Raw genomic sequence first — 22,764 nt, forward strand, 5'->3', positions numbered from 1 at the left:
CTTATTTTTACTCGTTTGTCAGATCTGGGGTTATAAACTGTTGAAGTAACATATCTGTGCAGGTCGCTGTCAGAGGGAGCGAACCTCCCATGATGCAGCACAAACATCAAAGACAAAGAGAGCTGCATCTGCTCAATTATTTAGATGATTATGTTGCATCAAGAAATAACGCCACTCCTTGTGGAAAATGAATATTTTACTTCAGACGTTTGACCTTTCCATGAACCAGTTCATTCAGTTTAGTTTGGATGAATCTCAGTGTGAAACGGAGCAGAACCTGAAACCGCCAGAGCCTTCAAACAGAAACCAGGAGTCCTTACATGATTAAAGGCCTCTGTATTTAAGAGTGTGACATAGACAATGTACATTGTACAAAGACAATTTTTGAAGTTATATTTTCTGTTATTTCATACAGATGTGAAATCAAGATATTAAAATACACTGTAATCTTCAAAATATGTACATTTTCAAACAATAATGCCACACGTCAAACAAATAAATTACTCAGGTGATTGACAGTTATTCATCAAACATTTAAGAATAAATCATTAAGGATTTTGTATTTCCGGGAGATGAACATGATTAAAGAAAAGAGCAACAAATAAGATGGTCGAGTTTAATCAGGTGGAAACAAGTGAAATAAATCTCTACCGACTAAACTCTAAAGATTGTGTTGAAAATGATTTCTCATTAAAAGGATCTCTGGCAGTTGCCATGGAGCTCAGAGCGGCTCAGAAGTTCTCATAGTGATGTATGAAATGAGCCTGGTCCCTCTTGTTCATCTGCTGGCAAGCCTTCTCCACGTTCTTGGTCAGTCCAGGTGGCCCGCAGCTGAAAACGCCAATTTTGCTCACCTGAAGAAAAAGCAAAACCTGCGTGAGTAAAAATAATTTATCGCTGTCTAGACCGGAACACCAACCATCCGAGCTGACGGAGAGGACGAGAGCCTGACCTCAGGATGAACTTCCTGCAGGGAATTGAAGAAGGACACGAAGGGCGGGCGGCCGAAGTGAGTGACGGATCGCAGGCCGGTGAAGAGACTGCGGTTCCACACCTTCTGAAAGTGGCGCTCGCACACATACTGCACACATGACAAGCAGGTAGTTAGCCTCGTCTGAAGCTCTGTTGCTATGCAACACACCTCCATCAACACCAGTATGAATGTTATGAAAGAAGCAGAGGTCGGATGAACTCATTTCAAGGTAAATCAAACTGCAGGATTGAGCTGCCCAACATGGTTTCAGTGTTAAGGGCAGTTCTGATCCTAATCCTAGCTCACCACAGTATTCCCATGGGAATAAAGCATCTCATGCATTTGGAGCTAAAAAGCAGATCAATGTAGGATTTCAAGAGCAGCTTTGAAGATTTCAGACATTCTCTGTGCTTTCTTCATTAAAGGAGGACTGAACTCATTAGACCCTGATTACAGTGTGTTTGAGGAAAAGAAGACGTCGGTTCCACGTCTCTCCTTGAAAAGCCCACCGGGATCTGTTCAGCCCGGGGATCTCTTAGAGGTTGTGTTAGAAAAATTTTTCACTATTTAGATAAAAGTGGGGCATCAATCTTATTGAACTTTTGGAAACTTTACAATCAAAATACAGCAGATAAAATGAACTATCGTTTTGATGAACCAGGTTCAGCAGCGTGTCCTTCTCTTGGCTCTCACCAGCATGGTGGTGCGCAGGTCGAACTTCTCCGCGACCTGGGTGATGTAGGTGTGGACGGAGACCATCTCCTGGGTGTCCACCTCCTCCACCTCCCTGATGATGTCAGACACCCACTCAAACTGACGCTGCGTCCGTGTCACCCAGATGAAATACACCTTCGAGCAGCAGACGGCTGTTAGGACGAGGACTTCAGACCCCCAAAATAAAGCCACAGTTTCCTTTAAAGACTCACTTTTTTACACAGAATCTTGGATTTGATGGAGGACTTGAACACCAGGTCTTTCAGGATGGAGGCGAACGGTGTGACTCCTATTCCTCCACCCACCAGAACTGACACCTCAAAGTCGATCCACTCCTGGTGGCCTTCTCCAAACGGGCCGTCCAGGTACAGCTTCGGGAGGAATTAGATGACATTGACTACGTTTACATGCAGTCAAAATTCCGGTTATTACTAATATTCTGGTTACTGAAACATTCGGGATATTCCGTTTACATGCGTGAGCAAACAGGGTTATCCCTGTGTACATGGTAATTAATCATTCGGGATATCTGGATCAAACCAGCGACGCGCGGAGAACATCATGACGCAATTTCCCTAATTTCCGCTTCTTCTTCCTGTATCCAAATTCAAAACAAATGCTGCTTCGTGCAATTTTTCGTTCACCTTCTTGTAAATCTCGCTATCCCGGTACTTTCTACCGTCTACAAATGCAAAAAAATTTCATATCCTTCATTACATTTATGAAGTGATTAGTCTCCTCCTAGTCTTGGTTTCTCCGTGTTTAGAAGAACTTCCTGGACTCAAAAGACCAAGATTCCTTGCGAACAGAGCATGCGCAGAAAACAAATTCATGTTCCGTTTGATCGGGATATCCCGTTTGGCGTTTATATGACCCAATATTCGGGTTTTAGTAACCCTGGGGTCATATTCGGGTTTTTAAAAACTGGAATAGGAGCAAATTCGGGTTATTGAAAAGGGTTATTGGTGTTTACATGGCCGTGCAAATTCGGGTTATTGCCAATATTCGGGTTTTAAAAGGGTTATTGATGCATGTAAACGCAGTCATTGTCATGTCGTGAAGGTGTGCAGGAAGGAGTGCGTGAGGAAACAAAGGTGAGGCTTGCCTTGGGGTAGGCCCCCAGCTCCAGGAGCGTTTTCTCGGTGTAGAGCTCTCGGAGCCGGCTGGTCCACGGCCCCACAGCTCGGATGTGGAGGCTCAGGGTTTCTTCATGAGGCGCCGATGTCAGCGTGAACGGGTGGTACTCGTCTGTGTCCAACGTCACACAGGCGATCCGAACCCACTGTCCCGAGCGGTACACGAAGCCCTGTGGACGCTTGAACTCCAGGTGCGTCACACCTGCAGCGGGACGGCCGAGGGAACCGTTAACCCCAACCAACGCAATCGTATAACAACAGCAAGCTTCCAGATGCGTCACCTGACGGCAGCAGCTCAGCTCTGACGACGGGGATCTCCACCTTCTTCCTGCTCAGGCTGATTAGCTTGTCCAGCAGGAACAGCAGAGCAGGGGGGATCAGGTAGATGTGGAAGCGAGGCTCTTGGAGCAGAGCAAAGCTCCCGTGGATAACCGTCTGGAGGAAAAACACAAAGCTAAAGTAGTTTCTCTCATGTATGATTTGACTTTTTTCTTTTCCAGAAATTTAACAACTAAAATTAAATAAATAAATAAAAGTAAATAAATACATACAATTTTACATCATAAAAAAGATTGATTCATGCTCACCTTATAAGTGTAAGAGGAGATTTATTTTTGTTAAGAAGGTTATTTTGGTAATTCAGGGTTCATTATTTTATAAATATATTCTTTATATTCTGTAAATCAGGGACTATTATGACACTAGTCAGTTTATCTGTAGTGATTAGTCTGTTTTAGATTGGGCGGAGTGATACGCCACAGTACGGCACTAGGTGCTGTGTTGATGTTCTAAAATCCTACACTGTTGAGCGGACATTAAAGTACACTGGAACTCACGCAGAAGTTGTCCCGTGTTTATCCTACTCACCACCCCAAAAAGGTTTAATTTAATAAGGTAAGGCTTAACTCTACACCAGCCTTACATAAGTAAAGGTTCAGACCTCAAAACGGGACTAGTTTCTTCTGAGCGGAGTAAGATTTTGGTCTGCGGGTCGAGGCGCGGTCGCAGCCGCGGTCGCGGTCAGATGCGCGTTTCTAGTCAACACAATAGATTAATATTAATAACCCAATATCGCGATACACTTGGTCACCTCCACGACACGTATTGTGACGTTTTTGTATCGCGAAATTTCGTGGCACGATATATTGTTACACCCCTACTAAAGTCTCAACTGATTCCAAAGCCACCCAACTGTGGGTGTGAGTACTTACTAGAACATACACGATGACATAGAGGTAGTGAGTGATCCAAAAGCCACGAAAACTGATGTGACGGAAGTAGCGGGAAGCAAAGACGTACATTATCGCAAAAGCAAGGAGAAGCAGGACACCGGTCATTCCTGGGAAGAGGAGGAGACAAAACCGTTACAGCGCGATGCAAGAACAACCTGCAGCCCAAGGACCAAGCTTCAGATTCTCCTCATGTTACCGGGGACTGTCTGAAGGAACCACCAGTACCACTTGGGGGGAAGTTCAGACCTAAACGGAAAGCAGACAGTAAATTAGTGGATGGAAATGCTGACGACATCCCGTCGTCATGGCAGGAGCTGCGACACTTACCCGTTGTTAGCTAGCAGCCTGGGGAACAGGCACGACAGGATGCTGAGGTCGCTGATGGAGAAGATGTAGATGTTGACCACGTGGCCGAGGCTGTGAACCACTGCGGCGAGAGCACAAATGTGAAGAACACAACAACACCACGGCGCCAGGCTTGGGCCCGCACACCGGGCGCCACCCGACCACGTGAGCGGCCGGTTTCACCGGGTTAAACACAATAACAGCGCTGCCTGACTCGCCGTCTTATCCCCGAGGTCGGGCGAGACTTAAAGCCTCCTCTGTCACGCCAGATGGCTGAAGGCTGTCTGTTTTCATTTAAAATGAGAAAAGATTAAATACAGGAAAACAGCCGAGCTCGGTAAAACGTGGGGCGGTTTATTCTCCTGTCGCTGCACGGATTAGCGGACCGGAGAGATGCTGCGTCTCTCGTGCCACGTCTCATGACGTGGTGTCATGTTTGGGAAGGTGCTTCGTTTGTCGCTTTCTCTGCAGGATTAACCCAGAGGTTAAGCATCTCCTGGGTTTTTCATGACAGGCAGTGTGGTGCTACTAAAAAGTAATGTTCCTGTGGACTAGGAATGGGAGATATTTTACCGTTCACGATATACCATCAAAAAAATAACTCACGATAAGAATTTATCATCTCGCACAACGTACGTGAAGGAAGGAAGGAAGGAAGGAAGGAAGGAAGGAAGGAAGGAAGGAAGGAAGGAAGGAAGGAAGGAAGGAAGGAAGGAAGGAAGGAAGGAAGGAAGGAAGGAAGGAAAGAAGGGAGAAAACAAGGAAAGAAGGAAGGAAGGAAGGAAGGAAGGAAGGAAGGAAGGAAGGAAGGAAGGAAGGAAGGAAGGAAGGAAGGAAGGAAGGAAGGAAGGAAGGAAGGAAGGAAGGAAGGAAAGAATGGAGAAAACAAGGAAAGAAGGAAGGAAGGGAGAAAAGAGGAAGGGAAGAAGGAAGGAAGGAAGGAAGGAAGGAAGGAAGGAAGGAAGGAAGGAAGTGAGCCAGAAAGAAAAAAAGGAAGGAAGGGAGGGAGGAAGGAAGGAAGGAAGGAAGGAAGGAAGGAAGGAAGGAAGGAAGGAAGGAAGGAAGGAAGGAAGGAAGGAAGGAAGGAAGGAAGGAAGGAAGGAAGGAAGGAAGGAAGGAAGGAAGGAAGGAAGGAAGAAAACAAGGAAAGGAGCAAGGAAGGGAGAAAAGAGGAAGGGAAGAAGGAAGGAAGGAAATGAGCCTGAAAGAAAGAAAGAAAGAAAGAAAGAAAGAAAGAAAGAAAGAAAGAAAGAAAGAAAGAAAGAAAGAAAGAAAGAAAGAAAGAAAAATGAGCCAGAAAGAAAGAAAGAAAAAAGGATAAATTCCCGTTGATGACGTTTTTGTGTAACAAACATGGCAGATCTGAGAGCGAGATAGATTTATAGTTGAAAAGGTGGAGTTGAATTATGGTGATACATCTTTTAGTCCATACCGCCCATCCCTACTGTGGACCAGAACCCTGGATCCTGGCATGTGTTTACAGACGGATGAAAGGCATCCCCAACCCTACATCTGACCGTCGTCATCTGTTCCTCTCACTGACCTGAGAGGACGATGGCGGTCATGGCCATGAAGCGGTGGAAGTCGATGGCGGCGTCGAAGGGGATGTACCGGTTGAGGAAAGTCTCTCGACACAGCGTGATGAGGTTGCGGCACACGGTGAGGAGCATGTAGGGAAACAGGAAGGAGATGCCGGCCGCTGTGCCACGAGCGATGATGATGCCGACCGCCGAGGTCTCGGGCACGCCGGTCGCCTCCGCCTGCATGCCGTAGTCTGATCACACGTTTCAATCAGACCCAACACAAACGGGCCTGAAGCAGGACGGCTGACACAAGACGAGCACTCACAGTAACATCTCTCGGCCATCACGCCGGCCGTGACGCCGTACACGAGGGTGAAGCACACGATGTGGCGGCGATAGTTCTCGATGAAGCGCTTGAACTGCTGGACCTTCTGCCGTACGGGGTTCTTAATGTACTGCTCACGTTTGGGCTTCACGTACACGTCTGGAGCGCTGACGTTCAACCTGGGAACAAACCATCCATGTGGTTGCATTGTTTATTTCTTTTCATATTCAGATAATCATCTACGGAAGAAGATAAATAACTTTGTCAGTATACTTTTTCCGTCTTCGTATCTCCGTTCCATCGGTTCTGGCGCCGCTGCAAACAAAGATGATGAATAATTAGTCTAAATTCTCGTTAGTTGTGACGAGCGGCCGCTGCGGTCTCCTCACGTGTTTGCCGGACAGATGAAGGACACGCGCTGGTCTCGGCTCAGCCGCTTCTTCCCCTGCGTTTCCATCCCTGCAGCAGACACACAAACGCGTCAGACAGTGAAAAGAGGAAGAGAAGCGCTCTGTAAACGAAGCTTCCACCTTTCACGTTGAGCTGAGCAAACTGGATCTCTTTCTCGTGGTCCCTCAGGAGGAAGTGGAAGTCCTGCCAGGAGATCCTCTCCCGCTCATCCAGGCCTGCAGCCTGCATCATGGCCGTGATGCCGTCCTCCGCCTGCTTCTTTGACAGAGCACCGTTGGAGATTTCAATGAAAGACCTGAAATTCATGCAGATGGTAAAGGCAAGCCAGAGAAGACGCAGAGGGACGTTTGGCAAGAAAAACAAGTGTCCGTGTAACCTGAGCATTCTGGCAAACTCTTCTTTCGACAAGTAACCGGTTCCACCGATGTCGTTCATGCAGAACATCAGCCTGGACTTTTCCTCCGGAGATCCTGGAATCATCACGTCATCAGTTTCAAATGTCTGCATCCCTCCCGTCTTCACCAACCGTCTAAATCTGCGCAGCATCGCTCTAGAAATCCTGAAACTAAACTCTGGACCTGTTTTCAACCGCAGCTGTAGTCGGCCATCAAGACAGACGATCACGCGTGACTGATTGGTGCTTGTTTCAGGAGAAAGATTCACTCCAGGATCTAAATGTTGTTTAAGGGCTGCTTAAAGCAGCACAATGTAACTTTCACCTTTTTTTTTTATAAATCTTTTTATTGGTATTTTTGGCAATAACAAAATGGTAAAAACAGATATCAAAACCAACCCTATCAAATATGCCATCTTTTAAACCCCAACCCACCCACAATTGCATGGCTGTACAAAATAATATATAGATGTGCAGAGAGAAAAAAATAAATAAAAAAAACCTACAGTACAATAATACAAAAAAAAAATATTATTGGGTAGTAATAGATAATAAAGTAGCAAGGACATTAGAGGCACAGATTGTAGCCTGACATGTGAACAGGGCTAGGTATGGCAGTAACTTTCAGCTTTTGTTGAGTTTGGCGGCTCCTTTGGACAAAAGTGGTAGTGCTTTACCAGTAGTGTGGAAGGGTTCCTACCATCCACCTCAAAGTTACATAGTGCCAGTGAAGGCGATACAGACCCCTCAGACCATGACAGAGGTGTCATTAAACTTGTTGTAAGTTGATGTAACATCCCAATGACTCTGGAAATATTATATTTAGGTGGAAACGTTACATTGTGCTGCTTTAAGTTTTCCAAAAAGCAGAAACAACTAATCCAAATATTTGTTCAGGTTGTCTCCATCCTGCCCGGGGCACCAAAAACGTCTCTGTGTTTTTTACCTCATCATACATACAAAAAAAGGCTAGCATCAGGGTCCTCACACAACCTGCAAGATCTTAGCACGGTTTTACCTTTCATAAAGATAACCATCACATCCAGGAACTCCTGGAAGGAAAGGTAGCCGTTCCCGTCTTTGTCAGCCAGCGTGAACATGGAGTCCACGAACAAAGAGTCGGCTTTGAGGCCGAGCGCGTCAGCAAACTCCGCCGCCGTCAGCTCACACTGGAGGACCTCTCTGGCCCTCTGGCGGGAAATGCCGCTCATGTCTCCGGCGTCACGCCGCTCGATTTCCAGCACCTGCGTTCCAAAGTGACAGCAGGCAATGGCTTTATCATTTGTCACCACAGTGTAACATCACCTACGTCAGCGGGGGACGTCATCAGAGCTGAGGTCACGGTGAAGAGCAACCAACACTTAGCTCTTCTGGCTTGAGGTCGGCCCAACTCGACCTCAAGCAGGACGTTCCCTGAGAGCAGATCCCGAGGTAAACAAACTGGAGATTTACTGTACCTTGGAGAAAGCATGCCGAATGAAGGTTTCCACAATCTGGGCCCTCTGATCTTTGGTTATCGCTTCCTTCAACAGTTCCTTCTCGCTCATCTCCTTCACTCGAAGCTCCTGCCAGAAGTCTGTCACCTCCAGCCGCAGCTGCTTGATGAACTCCGTGCGTTTGCTCTCGTCATCAAAAAACAGCACCTAGACGTGCAAACGGGAAGCAGCGGAAAGGGATTGACAGGAATGGAGTGAGATAAAAGTGATGGTGACCGTGTTTCTCTGCAGAGTCGAGCTTGAGTTTTACTCAGCGGGTCAAATGAAACCTGGACAAGCACAAACGTGCAAAAAACGTGACTTTAGTTTCTGCCTGCACGATATCCAGCAAGTATGTTCTGCGTCTTGCAGCTTGGATGAGACTGCAGCAGCATTCTCAGATCTGCAGCTGCTCACCAGGTCGTACTCTTTGGGCACTTTGAGCAGCAGAGCTTTGCGGTGTCGGTCGTTGGACAGAAGGACATCGAGGTGGTCCTGGTGACCCAGACTGAGGCAGCGCTGGGTGGACCCGGATCTGTCAAAGAGCTGCAGCCTCCTCTTCTCCACCTCCACCCTGACGGGGGGCCGCTGGTTGTCATGGCTCTGCCACTCAAATGCTGGAGGATGAAAGAAAAGGTATATGAGAAGACGAGTAAAAGAATCCCAGAAATCTCCAAAACCGAGGCTGTTCAGCTAGAATCAAAGTCCTCATTCTGACTATAACTGATATACAGATGCAACTATGACCCACATGCGTCGTTGACTCATAACAGGTGGAATAAGAAGCTCCCCAGCACCCCCGCAGACACACTGCTCCCCTCCACACCCCTCCACTTAGAGGGGTGCAAATATATAAATAAACTAAATAATAATCTGTGCAGCTTTAGTTGTTACTTTGAAGCTCTTTGAAGCTCTGTGTTTCACCCGTGCACACTTGTACTTCAAGGCCCTCTGTGGCTGTTTCACAGCTCTTGGTGAGTTTAGAGCATCAGTTTCTGCTTGTTTTTCACTATGAATCATCTTCATCATCATCACCTTTTGTTTTCTTCCCATTTCTGTATTATGTGTTATAATAAAAACAAAGCGACTACCTCATCAGACGACTTCATATGAACAGAATCATGACTTTATCACGCTGTCATTATTTATTTAGCAAAGAAAAACATTTTAGGGAAAACTTGCACGCAAATGAAGCACTGGGAAAGCTTAAGTTCCCCTTTCCTGCAGCAGTTAGGAGATTACAGTAAGTAGCTGCCAGTTGCTGCAGATCAAGCCCATCTTATTAATTAATCATCAGCATCTTTTGGCAGTTTGCTGGTCAGGACGATTCTGCAGAAGTGTCCTGGTTGGGAGGGTTAGACGTAGAGTCTCTTTTCTTTTATTCAGCGCTATGATCAGTGGCACCTTTAACTGTCACTGCATAAGCTTCACATTAGGAATGGGTGATATGTTACCGTTCACGATATACCGTCAAAAAAATTCCCCACGGTAAGAATTTGTCATCTCGCGGTAAAAACGATAAATTCCCGTTGATGACGTTTTTGTGTAAAACTGATTTATAGTTCTGCGTTAAATCCACGCACAACGTACGTGAAGGAAGGAAGGAAGGAAGGAAGGAAGGAAGGAAGGAAGGAAGGAAGGAAGGAAGGAAGGAAGGAAGGAAGGAAGGAAAGAAGGAAGGAAGGAAGGAAGGAAGGAAGGAAGGAAGGAAGGAAGGAAGGAAGGAAGGAAGGAAGGAAGGAAGGAAGGAAGGAAGGAAGGAAGGAAGGAAGGAAGGAAGTGAGCCAGAAAGAAAGAAAGATATGAGCCTGAAAGAAAGAAAGAAAGATGTGAGCCAGAAAGAAAGAAAGAAAGAAAGAAAGTAAGAAAGAAAGAAAGATATGAGCCTGAAAGAAAGAAAGAAAGATGTGAGCCAGAAAGAAAGAAAGAAAGAAAGAAAGAAAGAAAGAAAGAAAGAAAGAAAGAAAGATATGAGCCTGAAAGAAAGAAAGAAAGATGTGAGCCAGAAAGAAAGAAAGAAAGAAAGAAAGAAAGAAAGAAAGAAAGAAAGAAAGAAAGAAAGAAAGAAAGAAAGAAAGAAAGAAAGAAAGAAAGAAAGAAAGAAAGATATGAGCCTGAAAGAAAGATATGAGCCTGAAAGAAAGAAAGAAAGGAAGGAAGGAAGGAAGGAAGGAAGGAAGGAAGGAAGGAAGGAAGGAAGGAAGGAAGGAAGGAAGGAAGGAAGGAAGGAAGGAAGGAAGGGAGAAAACAAGGAAAGGAGCAAGGAAGGGAGAAAAGAGGAAGGGAAGAAGGAAGGAGAGAGCAGGAGGAAAGAAGGAAGGAAGGGAAAAAAGGAAGGAAGGAATGAGCCTGAAAGAAAGAAAGAAAGAAAGAAAGAAAGAAAGAAAGAAAGAAAGAAAGAAAGAAAGAAAGAAAGAAAGAAAGAAAGAAAGAAAGAAAGAAAGAAAGAAAGAAAGAAAGAAAGAAAGAAAGAAACATTTTTATCGTTATCGGGATAAATGCCAGAAATTATCGTGATACATTTTTTAGTCCATACCACCCATCCTTACTTCACATACATATATTTGATCAACCTTAGTATGAATGTAAGATATAAATGTGAATGATGGCAGACTTCATACCAGTGATTCCCACCGCCAGTTCTTCCGTTCTGTCGCCAGAGTTTCTGCTTCTCCTCTCAAACTTCCTGTATCTGTACTTCTGAAGATACGCCACCAAGCACGCTACGAGATAGCTCGCTGTGGAAGTAAAGCAGTCAGAGGTTTCACAGCAAAGATGCTAAGACCAGGGAGAAGAAGAAGGGAGGCAAGAAAGGAAGCTGACCGACGGGGAAGAAGAGGAGAGCGATGATGAACGCTGCAAACCCGGCCGCGCTCCCCTCAAAGTAATGAAGCCTGGTGGCGTTAGTGCAGGGATGCAGCATGGACGCAGTCAGCTGTGCGGGCTGAGGACACGGGTCACCTGGGGACACAACAACCAGCCGCTGCATGTCCAACAGGCTTTTCTTTCATATGTGGACAGATATGAAGGGTTCATTCATTTTTTACCGTCCCTCCAGAAGAACACGTGTTTTTGGACGTCAGTGTCCCATGCACTGGTGACGGCGACAAGGACGTCGTGATAGGTTATGCGGCGAATGCTCCGGACCTCCTCGTCTGTAAACAGGCTGTTACACCCGCAGGAGGAGAAGCGAGTGACAGTCGGTTCAGGTCAGCGAGCGCTAACGTGCAGGAGCTGGAAAGCATCAAAGATTACCCATTCTGCTTGTTCTCGAACCAGAAGCGGTCTCCATTCCTGATGCGTTCAAACTGGTCCAGTATGATGGCGGAGAAAACTGGACCAGGACCATCGAGGGACTCCAGCAGTCCCCCGGGGAACAGCTCCAGTTTTGAGACGTCTCCGCCGTACAGTTGAGCAACACTGTGGAGTAACTGTGGAGGCAGAAGACACAGCAGCGTTTCACTCGGAGGAAAGTGTTTTCTTAACGTCGTGTTCAGAGGTGGACAGAGTACTCGACCCCAGTACTTGAGTAAGAGTACAAATACTACTGGTCAAAATTTACTCCGTTACAAGTAAAAGTAGCTCAGTCAAAATATTACTCGAGTAAGAGTAGAAAAGTACTTGCTTTTAAAGGTACTTAAGTATCCAAAAGTAAATGCTTTTAAATGTACTTTAAGTAAAAGTAAGAGTAAGAGTAAATTTCTTATTTTCCACATCAGTAAATTACTATATTTTTTCTAAATTAATTTAAGGATCTTTTAACTCTTGTTCCTGAGAATTAACTCTTTGAAACCAGCTGCACTGATGTGCTGCTTTTAGAACCACAATGTTATATAAAACCTGCAGAAACACCAAAAACAAGTCAAATGAATGGGATCATAAGAGGACAGCAGATGATGCAGAGTTTATTAACAATCATGAACTGAAACCAAATGAACCTGCACCATCCAACTAAGTCTGGATCCCCCTCAAAGACCACTGCTTTACAAAAAACTATATCTCTGCTTTCAATAACTCAAATGTGGCTCTGTCTTGACAAACGCAGGCTACTTTGGCGGTATCGTTTTGAGGAGGCTTGACGTATTTCCGCTTTACGTACATCCCAGTGGAGAGCGTGCACTGTGATAGGTCTCCTCCTTTGACAAAAACAGCTTGTGTCCAATAGGATTTTAGGGAAGAAGAAAAAAGAGCAGACATGAAAGTAACGAGTACTTTTCAGCCTTCCTAGAAATGTACTCGAGTAAAAGTAAAAATATTTGTCTTGGAAATGTATTCAAGTAAGAGTAATAAGTACCAAAGAAATCTAATACTCAAGTAAAGTACAAATCCTCTGGATATGTACTTAAGTACAGTACTCAAGTAAATTTACTCCGTTACTGTCCACCACTGGTCGTGTTTTAGTTTGACTGCAGTTCCAACCTGCGGGCTGGTTCTGTTGAGCTCAGGGCTGATTTCTTCAAACGTCTCGATGGGAGGCAGATCCAGAGCTCTTCTCATCTCGGCGTAACTCGGCAGACCGAAGTCTCGTCCTCTCTGGACGGTCACGGCCACCAGATCGCTGCGGGAGGACCTCAGCGGCCCGTACATGTAGTCTGTCGATCACAAGCGTCAACCACGGCAATGAAGAACACTCTCGTTTAAATCAACGTCACACAGCTCGATGAAGGAAACAAAAACCTTTCAGGTCCTCCACAACAACGTTATCTTCTCTCTCTGCAATCTGAGAAGCCATGCCCATGAGGAGCTCGTCCACGTCCTGCCCTGCCCTCACGTCGGCGCTCTGAAGAAGACAAACGTATTTGAGCATCTCTGGGAGCATTGATGAGGGCGGCAGATCAGTTCAGGCGACAGACGGGTTCATGGGAGCTCATGCTGCCGGACGTACGAGGATGAAATAGAAATACACAACAAAACAACAACAAATGATTGTTGTTGTCAGAAATATTTAGAAACCAGCAGTGTTTGTTTCAGCAGCTCTCTTGGGTTTATTCACATAACTGCAGCAGCGACTACACATGAGGGGTCACCTATGTTCATAAACATCTGTGCCACCTGTGTCCCCACCTGCCTTCAGAATGAGTATTTTTTTTAAATGGAAGAAAGCTAAATCAAAAGTATGCCGATATTTAGCGTTAGAGGAGGATATCATTTCAAACTTGGAAGTGCTTTACAGTGCTCACCTGTGTGACCACAGGCTCGTGGTCATACACAATGAAGCCATCTCACAGGTTGCCTCGTTTAAATATCTGGGTGTTTTTATTGATAGCTCGCTTACTTGGAGTATGCATGTTGACACACTCTGTAGCAGACTCCAACAGCGCCTGCACTTCTTGCGGCGATTGAGAGTTCATGGTGTAGAACAAAAATGTATGTAGATTTTTTACCATGCTGTTTGTGAGAGTCTTATCAGATATTGCTTCGCCGCTTGGTACGGTAATTTGTCTGTACAATTAAGGTCCAAGTTGGTTCGTCTCATGCAGACAACATGGAAGATAACAGGTGTACAGGAACACCCACACCTGCAGTCCACCTATGAGCAGGCTGCTCTAAGGCTGCGATCCTTCCCACGTGTTACACAGTGAGTTCCAGTTACTGCCGTCAGGGAGGAGGTTTAGGGCCCCACGCTGGAGGCTAAATAGATTTAAAAACTCTTTTATCCCATCCTCAATAAGGCTACTTAATAGCAGCAAATGAAATATAGAGGAGGGTTATCTTTGAACTGTGTTATTGAAACGGTATCATCTAGTACACACACTCTGTGGTCTATGTCTATGTAAATATGGTGTATGTTCTTGTCCTTGAGAAGTCCCTGTCCTTTGTTGTTGTTCATTCTTGTTGTCTGTGTTTCTATGGGCGCAGCATGGGTTAAAGCCCAACCCGAATTTCCCACACGTGGGACAATAAAGTGTATCTTAAGTCTTATTGTTACAGTCTTCATGCTAACATACCTGCCGCTTCCAGAAACTGTTGCACAGGCGCATCGCAGGTGAGCTGCTCCCATCCGCGTTGGTGACCGCTCGAAAATGGCAGCTTCTGTTTCTACAGGAAGTTGAAAGAAAAGAAGCGTGGTGACCACAGCGGGCGCTGAAGTTGGTCAGATTCAACCGTTTACGGTGTCAAGAGAGGATCGGTACCTCATGTACACGCCAGGCGGGGCCATCGTGAGGCCGAATCTCATGGCGGCAGCCTGGAACTCAGGTGAGACCCCCGGATCCACAAACTTCTGGTAGCCTGAGTACGAGAAAGAAAGGAAACAGGAAACTCCTCCTGCATCATCCCCAGAGTCCACCCGGGCAGGGAGACGCGGTCTGACCACCGTCATCTAACTTTCTTCAGCCGTGACTGCTGGTTCAGCAGGAGAGGTTTTGCTGACGGAGCACATACCTGTCCAGCATCACCTCTCCGCAGCTTGTGGTCAGCGGTGCATTACCTGCTAACCTCCGCTTGTGTGCACTCTCTCTCTCTCTCTCTCTCTCTTTCTCTCTGGCTGACACTTACCTGGATAAGGTGGAAGCTCTTTGTCTCCGAGGAATGCGGGCAGCCATTCATACACAGCGATGTTCTGCAAAGACATAAAACAGTTCACTTCCTACAACCTTAAACGTCTGACACAGTTTCTTGATTGTTTTCTTAATTTTACTTTCAAATGGCGAATAAGCTGGAATCAACACACGTGTTACTTCTGCAACAGGTTGTTTTTATGCTCAATTGTTTTGAGCGTAAAAACATAATGAGTGTGAGTCCACGGTGAGCGAGAGGTGACGCATCGGCCTTTAACGACCAGCTGTCACTGATGCAACCTCCGATTTGTCCAGAGTGCAAATTAACACGGCCTCCGTGTAGCAAGAGGATTAGACAGACACGCTTCCTCCTACCTGGAACGCCGCCACCACGGTCTTCCTGGCATGTTGAAAGAGCCTCTCGTCCGACCACGATGGGTGTTGCTCCTGCAGCCGGGAGGCGACGTGGTTGTGGTAGCGGAACCAGACGATCCCCTCTGCAGCCGTGAACACGTTCTCGTTGGCCCAGGCGTGGCCCAGCTCTGCACACAAGGTCACGCCGCCGCATCACCACGTGATCAACGCACCACACACACACACACAGGACGGGACGGGGTACAGGGGGGGGACGTCCCAGATGAGAGCCAAGTGCCTTTCACAACACAAGTGACAACAAAACAAGGCTTTTATGACTCACGCGAGGCTTTTCCTCCGCCGTGGAACGAGGGATTTACTGTGGTCGGCGTGACATGTGACCGAAACAATAATTAAAGAGTTAACGACGAGCGTCAAGTTGGCCTCCTTTGACTCAGCCTCTGACCCTCTGATTTCACATAATATTTACATTGAACATTGTTCCTGTTGTGGTTCGATGGCAGGAGCTCAGCTGAGGGGACACAGAGTGTTAGAATAATGACCCGTCTCACCGTAGAGTCCTTGCAGTCCGTGTTCTCCGGTGGACGGGTCGGCGGCGCTCCACATGATGCTCCTTCCCCCTCCGTGCCTCGGCATGCTGCGCTCGGGACCCGAAGCCAAGAGGCCCCCGGAGAATCTCCTCAGGGAGTCGGACCACGAGGTGGAGGGGCCGTAGATGGAGCTGCCGTCGATCCACGCCGTCGCCGCGTTGACCTGCACGAGTGCACGTTTACAGGTCAGCAGCAGCAGGACCTCAGATGCAACACACATGGATAGGAATCAGAAATCAGCACCTGGGTGCGAGGGTTGCTGGGACTCTGCCCGGACTCTTTGTCCCACGGTCCTCTCTGGAAGGGCAGGATCACGGTTCCCGTGGCAGTGGGGTCAAAGACCGGGTCGCCCCGTGGGACCTGGATGTTCATGAACTCCGGCGGACACCCAGGAGCTCTCGAGTCAAAGATTTCAAAAGCCAGATGATAACCTGAAAGTTTCAGCACAGTTATGATGCAGTGTTCAGCTCCTGGACGTCCCAATACCCGACAACGTGGCCCTCAACGACCTACGAGCAGACATTATTAATACATGCATGTGAACAACAGTAGACATGTAGTCGTTTATCTCTTGGACATACGTCGTCGTTGACCCACGAAGCCTCGTTTAACTGTTCAGCTCTGCTAGCAGTCTTGATTCATGTCCCCCAAACCAACGTAGCACAGAGGAAACCAATTTTTTAAACTTGAGACATTGAAAAAGATGTATGTGACCATCGGACACCATTTCCCATTTTACTAAGGACACACCCAGGGCAGACGTGTACACCTAAACCTGAGACGGCAAAGCATCCCAGCATGCAATTCGCATCAACAAATACTGGTGACAGCGTAAGAGAAAAGGGTAAAAAAATGTCATTTGAATTTTGTTTTTGTGGAGTTTTAAGATGTTTTAGCATGTTTTCATGCAAGAATATGGTTCCTCTGACTCCATATTTGTGATCAAAGTTATCACGACTGAGCTTATTTGAAGATTTACCAGCGATTTTTATTTACCAACAATCTTTATTTACCATGTGGCTGAAATGAAAAACCTTTAACCCATTAAAAAGAACATTATATGACATAAGGGTTCTACAGACTTTTGCCAGATGAGTTAATGGCCTGTTCTGAGTTGTACTCATCTTTAGTTTGTTCTATTAACGTTTATACGGTTTTGAATGTGTGTTAACTTGTTGGAGGAGCTGTGATGTAATGAAATACATCACAGAAAAGTACGCGTTTCGTATTCACTGTAAAGAAAGAAATGCTCCTAATTCCAAAAACTCCGAGCTCACAGCAGAACCTGATCCGGGCCTGTGACGTCACAGTCCCCCATCGCTCTTACGTGACTCATGAACAAGACGTTTGTAGACTTTGGCTTCCTCCAACAAAGTAACCAGACTGAGCTGACAGAACTTCAAAAACCCAAACAGATGATCTGAAGCACAAAAGCACTTCTCTCAGAATATATGTTTGAAAGCAGATGGTGAAGTTGCTTAAAAGGTAGAATTTGTTCTGCAAAAAAAGTTCTTCATTTGATAGGACACATTAGAGAGAAAAGACAAGAAATAAAACCCTTCTATTTACCAAAGAACAGAGACAGCACGGTCTGGTTGCGTGTGGAGGGCAGGCCGGAGGGCCCTGGGGCCAGCGCTCGGCTCAGTGTGCGAGGGTTCGGCTGCCACGGCTCGTGGGCCGGCTGGTAGACTCCGTCCCAGTACTGGGAGGGCAGGAGGCGCACGAGACGGGAACCTGCAGGGACGGGAGAGGGTTGAATGAATGAATGAATGAATGAATGAATGAATGAATGAATGAATGAATGAATGAATGAATGAATGAATGAATGAATGAATGAATGAATGAATGAATCAATGAATGAATGAATTTATTTCAAACATGTATATAAAAAATAAAAATAAAATAAAAATAAACAGTAACATCTTCATATGCACATAGGTTCGGAAAAAAAGGAGTAGGAAGAAGTTTACACTTTTTCCTAGTTCCTACCCCTTTATAACTCTGAATTTACATTATTGCTATTATTATATCTACACAATATCCCTGTAAATATAGTCTATATAAATACTACGTAAGCATGCCTATTACTACATAATTATCCATATAAGTATATAGAAAATATAAATATAACATAAATATTATATCAATATATAGAAAATACAAATATGATATAAATCTATATAAATATACCCTATATAAACTACATAAATATCCCTACAAATATATGCTACATACATAAAAAATATATAACATATATTACATAATTATAACTATCCCTCTCAACATATAATATATACTACATAAATATCCACATAGATATCTAAACATGTCTTAAGCAGGTATAATATACCATTTTCCCCTATTTTATTTGTTTATCACACTCCTCGTTAACCCATTTCCTCTTCCATATACCTGTTTATAAATCATTGTTTTGTATCTCTTTTTAAACAGATTTATGTTAATACTTTGTTTCATTTCCTGCTCCAAACTGTTCCACAGAGTCACTCCACACTTCGATATGCACATGCTTTTCATTGTTGTTCGTACGTTATGTTTTCTAAAATGTAGTTCTCCCCTTAGATTATAGCCCCTTTCTCCTCTGATACTTTTTGGTAGTAGATTATTCCTTGCTTTGAACATTATTTGCGCTGTTTTGTATTTAACCAGATCCATAAATTTCAGTGTGTGTGATTTTATAAACAGTGGGTTTGTGTGTTCTCTGTATCCTGCATTGTTTATTGGCTTTATTGGTTTATATGGCTCCTTTCTGAAGTGCATATCGGCTGTAGGTGACCTGTGACAGGCGCGCTCCCGCGGCTCCTCCGTCACTTACCCGCGGCCCCGCGCCGGGGACATCCCAGACTGTTGTACCAGCCGTCGAAGCGGGGAACCTCCCAGGTGGAATCACACCGGCAACCTGCACATGTCGGACATCAGCAGTCCGCTTGTCTCTCATCAGGTAAACGTCAGGTAAAAGGCTTGAGTCTGGAGGAGAAGTTGCGTGTGTTTACTCACGTCCACCGCCAGAGAGCACGACACCAACCAGCGCGCACGCACTCCAAACCCATTTACGCACATCCATCGATGCGAGGGACAAGGACCCGTGGCCAGAGGGGACGACTGCAGCAGGTAACTGAGCAAATGGACAACAATCTTATCCTTAATCAAACTGCAGAATGCAGAAAGTTTTTGTAGAACCATAACAATAAATACGTGACTAAAAATAAAGGCCTTCTGCCATAATCGCATATATGCTTTAATGAAAGAAACAAGAATCTGTGTCTCACCTGCTGCAGATGTTGAGCAGATGAATGCAGATGTGAGCTGATCTAAGATCTGTCCCTCAGTCGGTCAGAAACTTTATGTGACCTGTTTCCCAAATGGGGATGGCCATCATATACGATCACACCTCTTTTCCACAGAATACCAGTCAGGTAGACCTCCTCTTCCTCTGTGAGAGGGGGTGGGTGTCACTGGTATAAAAGCAGCACATGCTCCCTCTACAATCTTCAGCCTCCTCCTCAGACCTCGTCCTTTGACTTTGAGGTAAGGTGTATGTTTGTATCTTAAAGCTTCTCAATTAAATGAACTAGTTTATTTTAATATTGCATTTACACTCACATCAGTGTCAGAAGATTATAAGATAGCCCTGCTGACAGTACCTGGGTTTTTTTCTATTTTACTGATGTATTTATTTACACTGAGCTATTCCACAAGTAAGACGTGCTGCTATCTAATCTGGCTCTTTGCTACCTGCTGGCAGGTGAGCAACAGGAGCCGCCAGCTCAGCGTGAACCCAAGAACCCGGCCACTAACACTGCCTCCTCTGTTACGCCGCCAGCTCTCAGTAGTATCACCAGATCGCAGACGAAGATGACTTTCTACGACGACATTTACCCGTTCTACCCTCTACAAAGGATCTCTTTCATCTTCAGCGGCCGTTTGCTCACCGTCATTCTGGTCTTCCTGGTGCTCGCCGCCAGTCTCCTCCTCATCCTGCCAGGAATACGAGGGAAGTCGGTGAGTGCAGCCTGGCCGATGACCTCTGACCCGCTGCAAACACGCTCAAAGTCTCGCCCTCTGAGCTCGTGGGATGGTTAAGAAAGGCTTCATTTATTTGTGCTGAAATCATTTTCATTCCCCACCTTTGTTGTCCGTCAGCGGCTGTTCTGGATGTTCAGGATCGTCACCAGCTTGTTCATAGGTGTGGTCGTAGTCGGTGAGTTTTTGCTCTCTCATCAAAGCCACGGGTTCCATTGCAGGTTTTTTACTTTTCCTGTTTTTATTGTTTCCCTTTGTGTGCTTTTTGTTAAGCTCTCAACTTCACCAGCAGCTGGGCTGAGGCCAGCATGACCACAAACGCCACGTACAAGTCTTTCAGCAAGGCGGTGATTAATGCTGATGTCGGTCTGCATGTGGGGCTTTACGGCATCAACGTGACGTTGAGAGGTGAATCACTGCTGTTGCTTCCATGCTCATGTCATGTGTCGTCGACTGGAACGGGTTGAGCAATATACCGTTAATCTTTGATGGTGTAACTCCATCAACACCCTCTGGATACTCCAGAGATGCTCTAGGCTGCGTTGCACAGGAGTCTGAGGTTTCTTTGCTTCCTCCGCCCCGTCAGGGAATCCAGTTGTGCAGTTCAACGAGACCATTAACTACAACGAGATGTTCAGCTGGCACGACATGGCTGAAGAGGAGTACAAGGAGGCTCTGGAGAAAGGTTTACCCAACCCCATCCTGTACATCGTTGAAAAGTTCACCCCGAGCAGTCCGTGTGGTCTCATCTTCCAGTACAGATACTCTGGACGATACGCCTCTGCAGCTCTCTGGTGACTAAACGTTTGCTGAATGATGTTCATTTCCACCTGGTGCTGATCACGCGAGCAGAAACTGAAACAGCTTCACTTTTGTTGTCCCACAGGACAGCATTTTGTTGCTGGGTGCTCGCCAACATCCTCTTCTCCATGCCGGTCATCCTGTACGCGGGGTACATGATGATGGTGACGGCCGCCTTCATCTTCGTCTCCATGGCGTCCTTCTCCACCATCATGAATGTGCCTCAGTGTGTCTTCTCCATAGGAACCAACTCCTTTGTGACTGAATACAGCCATTCCTTCTGGCTGGCTCTTGGGACAGGTAAGCACCCTTGGGTGGGGGGTGGGGGGTGGCGGGGTTGGGGTTCAAATAAACACTGCATGGATAGTTACTAACCGAGATGACTTTTCAGGCGTTCTGTGCATCATCATCGGGACGGCGGTGGTGACGTTAAACTCCCTGATGCCACAGAAGATGAAGGCAGCGTTCAGCGTGGGCGTCGATGGCTGTGAAGAAGACGAGGCCTCCTCTGGAGACGGATTCCTCAACTCAGTGTTCCTGGAGGGAGCCACCATTTTACCGCTGACATCAAAAGTTAAAGCAGTAAGTTGATTGCAGTGTTTGGACCATCATCTACACTTAAATGGGACCTATTATGAAAAAGCACGTTTTTTCTTGCTTTAACATATATAAAGTGGTCTCTCCTCAACCTGCCAATTCAGAGAAGGAGTAAAGCAACTAAATTCTGCAGTGTCTGTACAGCCGCCCGGATGAGCCCTCCAGTGTCACGTGGCTTCTACGAGCCGTTCAGATTCTGCTCCCTTTCGTTACGTAACGACAGGAACGATGCGTGAAAGCACGCCCTAAACTAACCCCGCCGGCCGGAGCTTCTGCCATTTTTTTCATAGCGGTGTTTGGCATCATTCGCGTCATCGCAGTCAGGCAGCCAATCAGCACAGAGCCTCATTATCATAGCCCCGCCCACTCAGAATCCCTCATAGAGAAGGAGGTTAGAAACGGGGAAGATAAAGACATGGCTTAGAGACTGAATTTCTAATTTATTTAGCAAAAACAATCAAAAGCTTGTTTTTAAGACATTCAAGGCCTGTTTAAAATAGGTATTAGATGCCATAATAGGTCCCCTTTAAGTTAACCAGAACTATGATTATTAAAGCCCCCCAATGTAGAAATACCATTTCTGACCACACGGGGGCGCATACTCTTGCTGTGTTATCCACTGACAAAACTGCTGCTGAGCAGTAGGTTTTGTGATATCGGTTTAGAAGTGGCTTCATTGGGTCTTAGCCCGGGAACTGACACGAGGGCCGCTTGTTGAGAACAAGTACCTGGGCCTGCGTACTGGGTAGTTCCCGCCTCGGAGGAGGAGGGGCGCATGCAGCTTGGTCCTTCTGCAGTTGCAGCAGCAGTGCAGTGAATTTTCTTGTGATGTGCTGCCACCACGTGGCCAGAGGCGGTACTGCAGCAGGGCGGCTCTCACTGACACAACAGGCCCGGCATCCCGAGTGACTCGCTTGTGTCTCCTTTGTCCCTCTTTTCAGGAACACACATGAAGCAGCCGGGATTTGGCTCAAGGAGCTTTCGCAGGTCGTCCTTGAAGATTATTCACTGTAAACATGTACATATGTGTTTGACTCTGTAAAGTTTATTATTAAGGTGGAGTAGTTGTAAAAATATGTATTTGTATGGGATCCATACAAGGCGTGTACTCATTACCGCAGGTTTGTCTGTTCACCTCCGTCTGGGATGAAATATGAAGGATGCTGTTATATATTTTTGTTTATATATAAGTGAATTTATGTTGGGAATGAGTTTAAAATGTCTTGTAAAGCAGAAACGTGCATCTTCAGTCTGGTGTTTGAGGATTTTCAGGACCTTTTCATTGCACCAGCAGCTTAATAAAATGAAAGCAAGCCCTTGTTGAGCAGCGAC

General features: G+C 46.0%; 2 protein-coding genes across 2 annotated transcripts; one reads left to right on the top strand and one right to left on the bottom strand.

The window, feature by feature from the left end:
* Positions 1-447: 447 nt before the first annotated feature.
* duox (dual oxidase) lies at positions 448-19,322 on the bottom strand. Its single transcript, XM_061722598.1, has 34 exons — positions 19,281-19,322; positions 19,009-19,126; positions 18,827-18,910; positions 17,563-17,727; positions 16,237-16,424; positions 15,955-16,156; positions 15,404-15,570; positions 15,027-15,090; positions 14,663-14,759; positions 14,477-14,567; positions 13,206-13,308; positions 12,948-13,120; positions 11,784-11,959; positions 11,576-11,694; positions 11,352-11,489; positions 11,150-11,266; positions 8,946-9,145; positions 8,511-8,696; positions 8,072-8,297; positions 7,036-7,129; positions 6,779-6,954; positions 6,638-6,707; positions 6,522-6,563; positions 6,249-6,427; positions 5,944-6,174; positions 4,383-4,482; positions 4,252-4,301; positions 4,035-4,162; positions 3,105-3,258; positions 2,793-3,025; positions 1,900-2,058; positions 1,667-1,822; positions 953-1,081; positions 448-854 (listed from the first exon to the last, which is right to left on the bottom strand). The coding sequence occupies exons 2-34, from the start codon at positions 19,073-19,075 to the stop codon at positions 732-734; spliced, it is 4,587 nt and encodes a 1,528-aa protein (XP_061578582.1). The 5' UTR covers positions 19,076-19,126; positions 19,281-19,322; the 3' UTR covers positions 448-731.
* Positions 19,086-22,650, top strand: duox2 (dual oxidase 2). The gene is made up of 9 exons (XM_061722597.1): positions 19,086-19,122; positions 19,416-19,539; positions 19,835-20,013; positions 20,155-20,212; positions 20,308-20,442; positions 20,621-20,828; positions 20,921-21,135; positions 21,227-21,417; positions 22,374-22,650. The coding sequence occupies exons 3-9, from the start codon at positions 19,867-19,869 to the stop codon at positions 22,383-22,385; spliced, it is 966 nt and encodes a 321-aa protein (XP_061578581.1). The 5' UTR covers positions 19,086-19,122; positions 19,416-19,539; positions 19,835-19,866; the 3' UTR covers positions 22,386-22,650.
* Positions 22,651-22,764: the final 114 nt, after the last annotated feature.

The sequence above is a fragment of the Cololabis saira genome, chromosome 5 (genome assembly GCF_033807715.1).
Source record: "Cololabis saira isolate AMF1-May2022 chromosome 5, fColSai1.1, whole genome shotgun sequence".
Taxonomy (NCBI): domain Eukaryota; kingdom Metazoa; phylum Chordata; class Actinopteri; order Beloniformes; family Belonidae; genus Cololabis; species Cololabis saira.

Excerpts from the sequence above, each read along its gene's own strand:
- duox2 (XM_061722597.1), top strand. The coding sequence starts at position 19,867 with ATGACTTTCTACGACGACATTTACCCGTTCTACCCTCTACAAAGGATC. Across the intron at positions 20,014-20,154 it reads CAGGAATACGAGGGAAGTCG|CGGCTGTTCTGGATGTTCAG; the intron begins GTGAGTGCAGCC and ends GTTGTCCGTCAG. Across the intron at positions 21,136-21,226 it reads CTGGCTGGCTCTTGGGACAG|GCGTTCTGTGCATCATCATC; the intron begins GTAAGCACCCTT and ends ATGACTTTTCAG.
- duox (XM_061722598.1), bottom strand. The coding sequence starts at position 19,075 with ATGGATGTGCGTAAATGGGTTTGGAGTGCGTGCGCGCTGGTTGGTGTC. Across the intron at positions 14,760-15,026 it reads AGAGCTTCCACCTTATCCAG|GCTACCAGAAGTTTGTGGAT; the intron begins GTAAGTGTCAGC and ends TCTCGTACTCAG. Across the intron at positions 7,130-8,071 it reads GATGGTTATCTTTATGAAAG|GATCTCCGGAGGAAAAGTCC; the intron begins GTAAAACCGTGC and ends TGATGATTCCAG.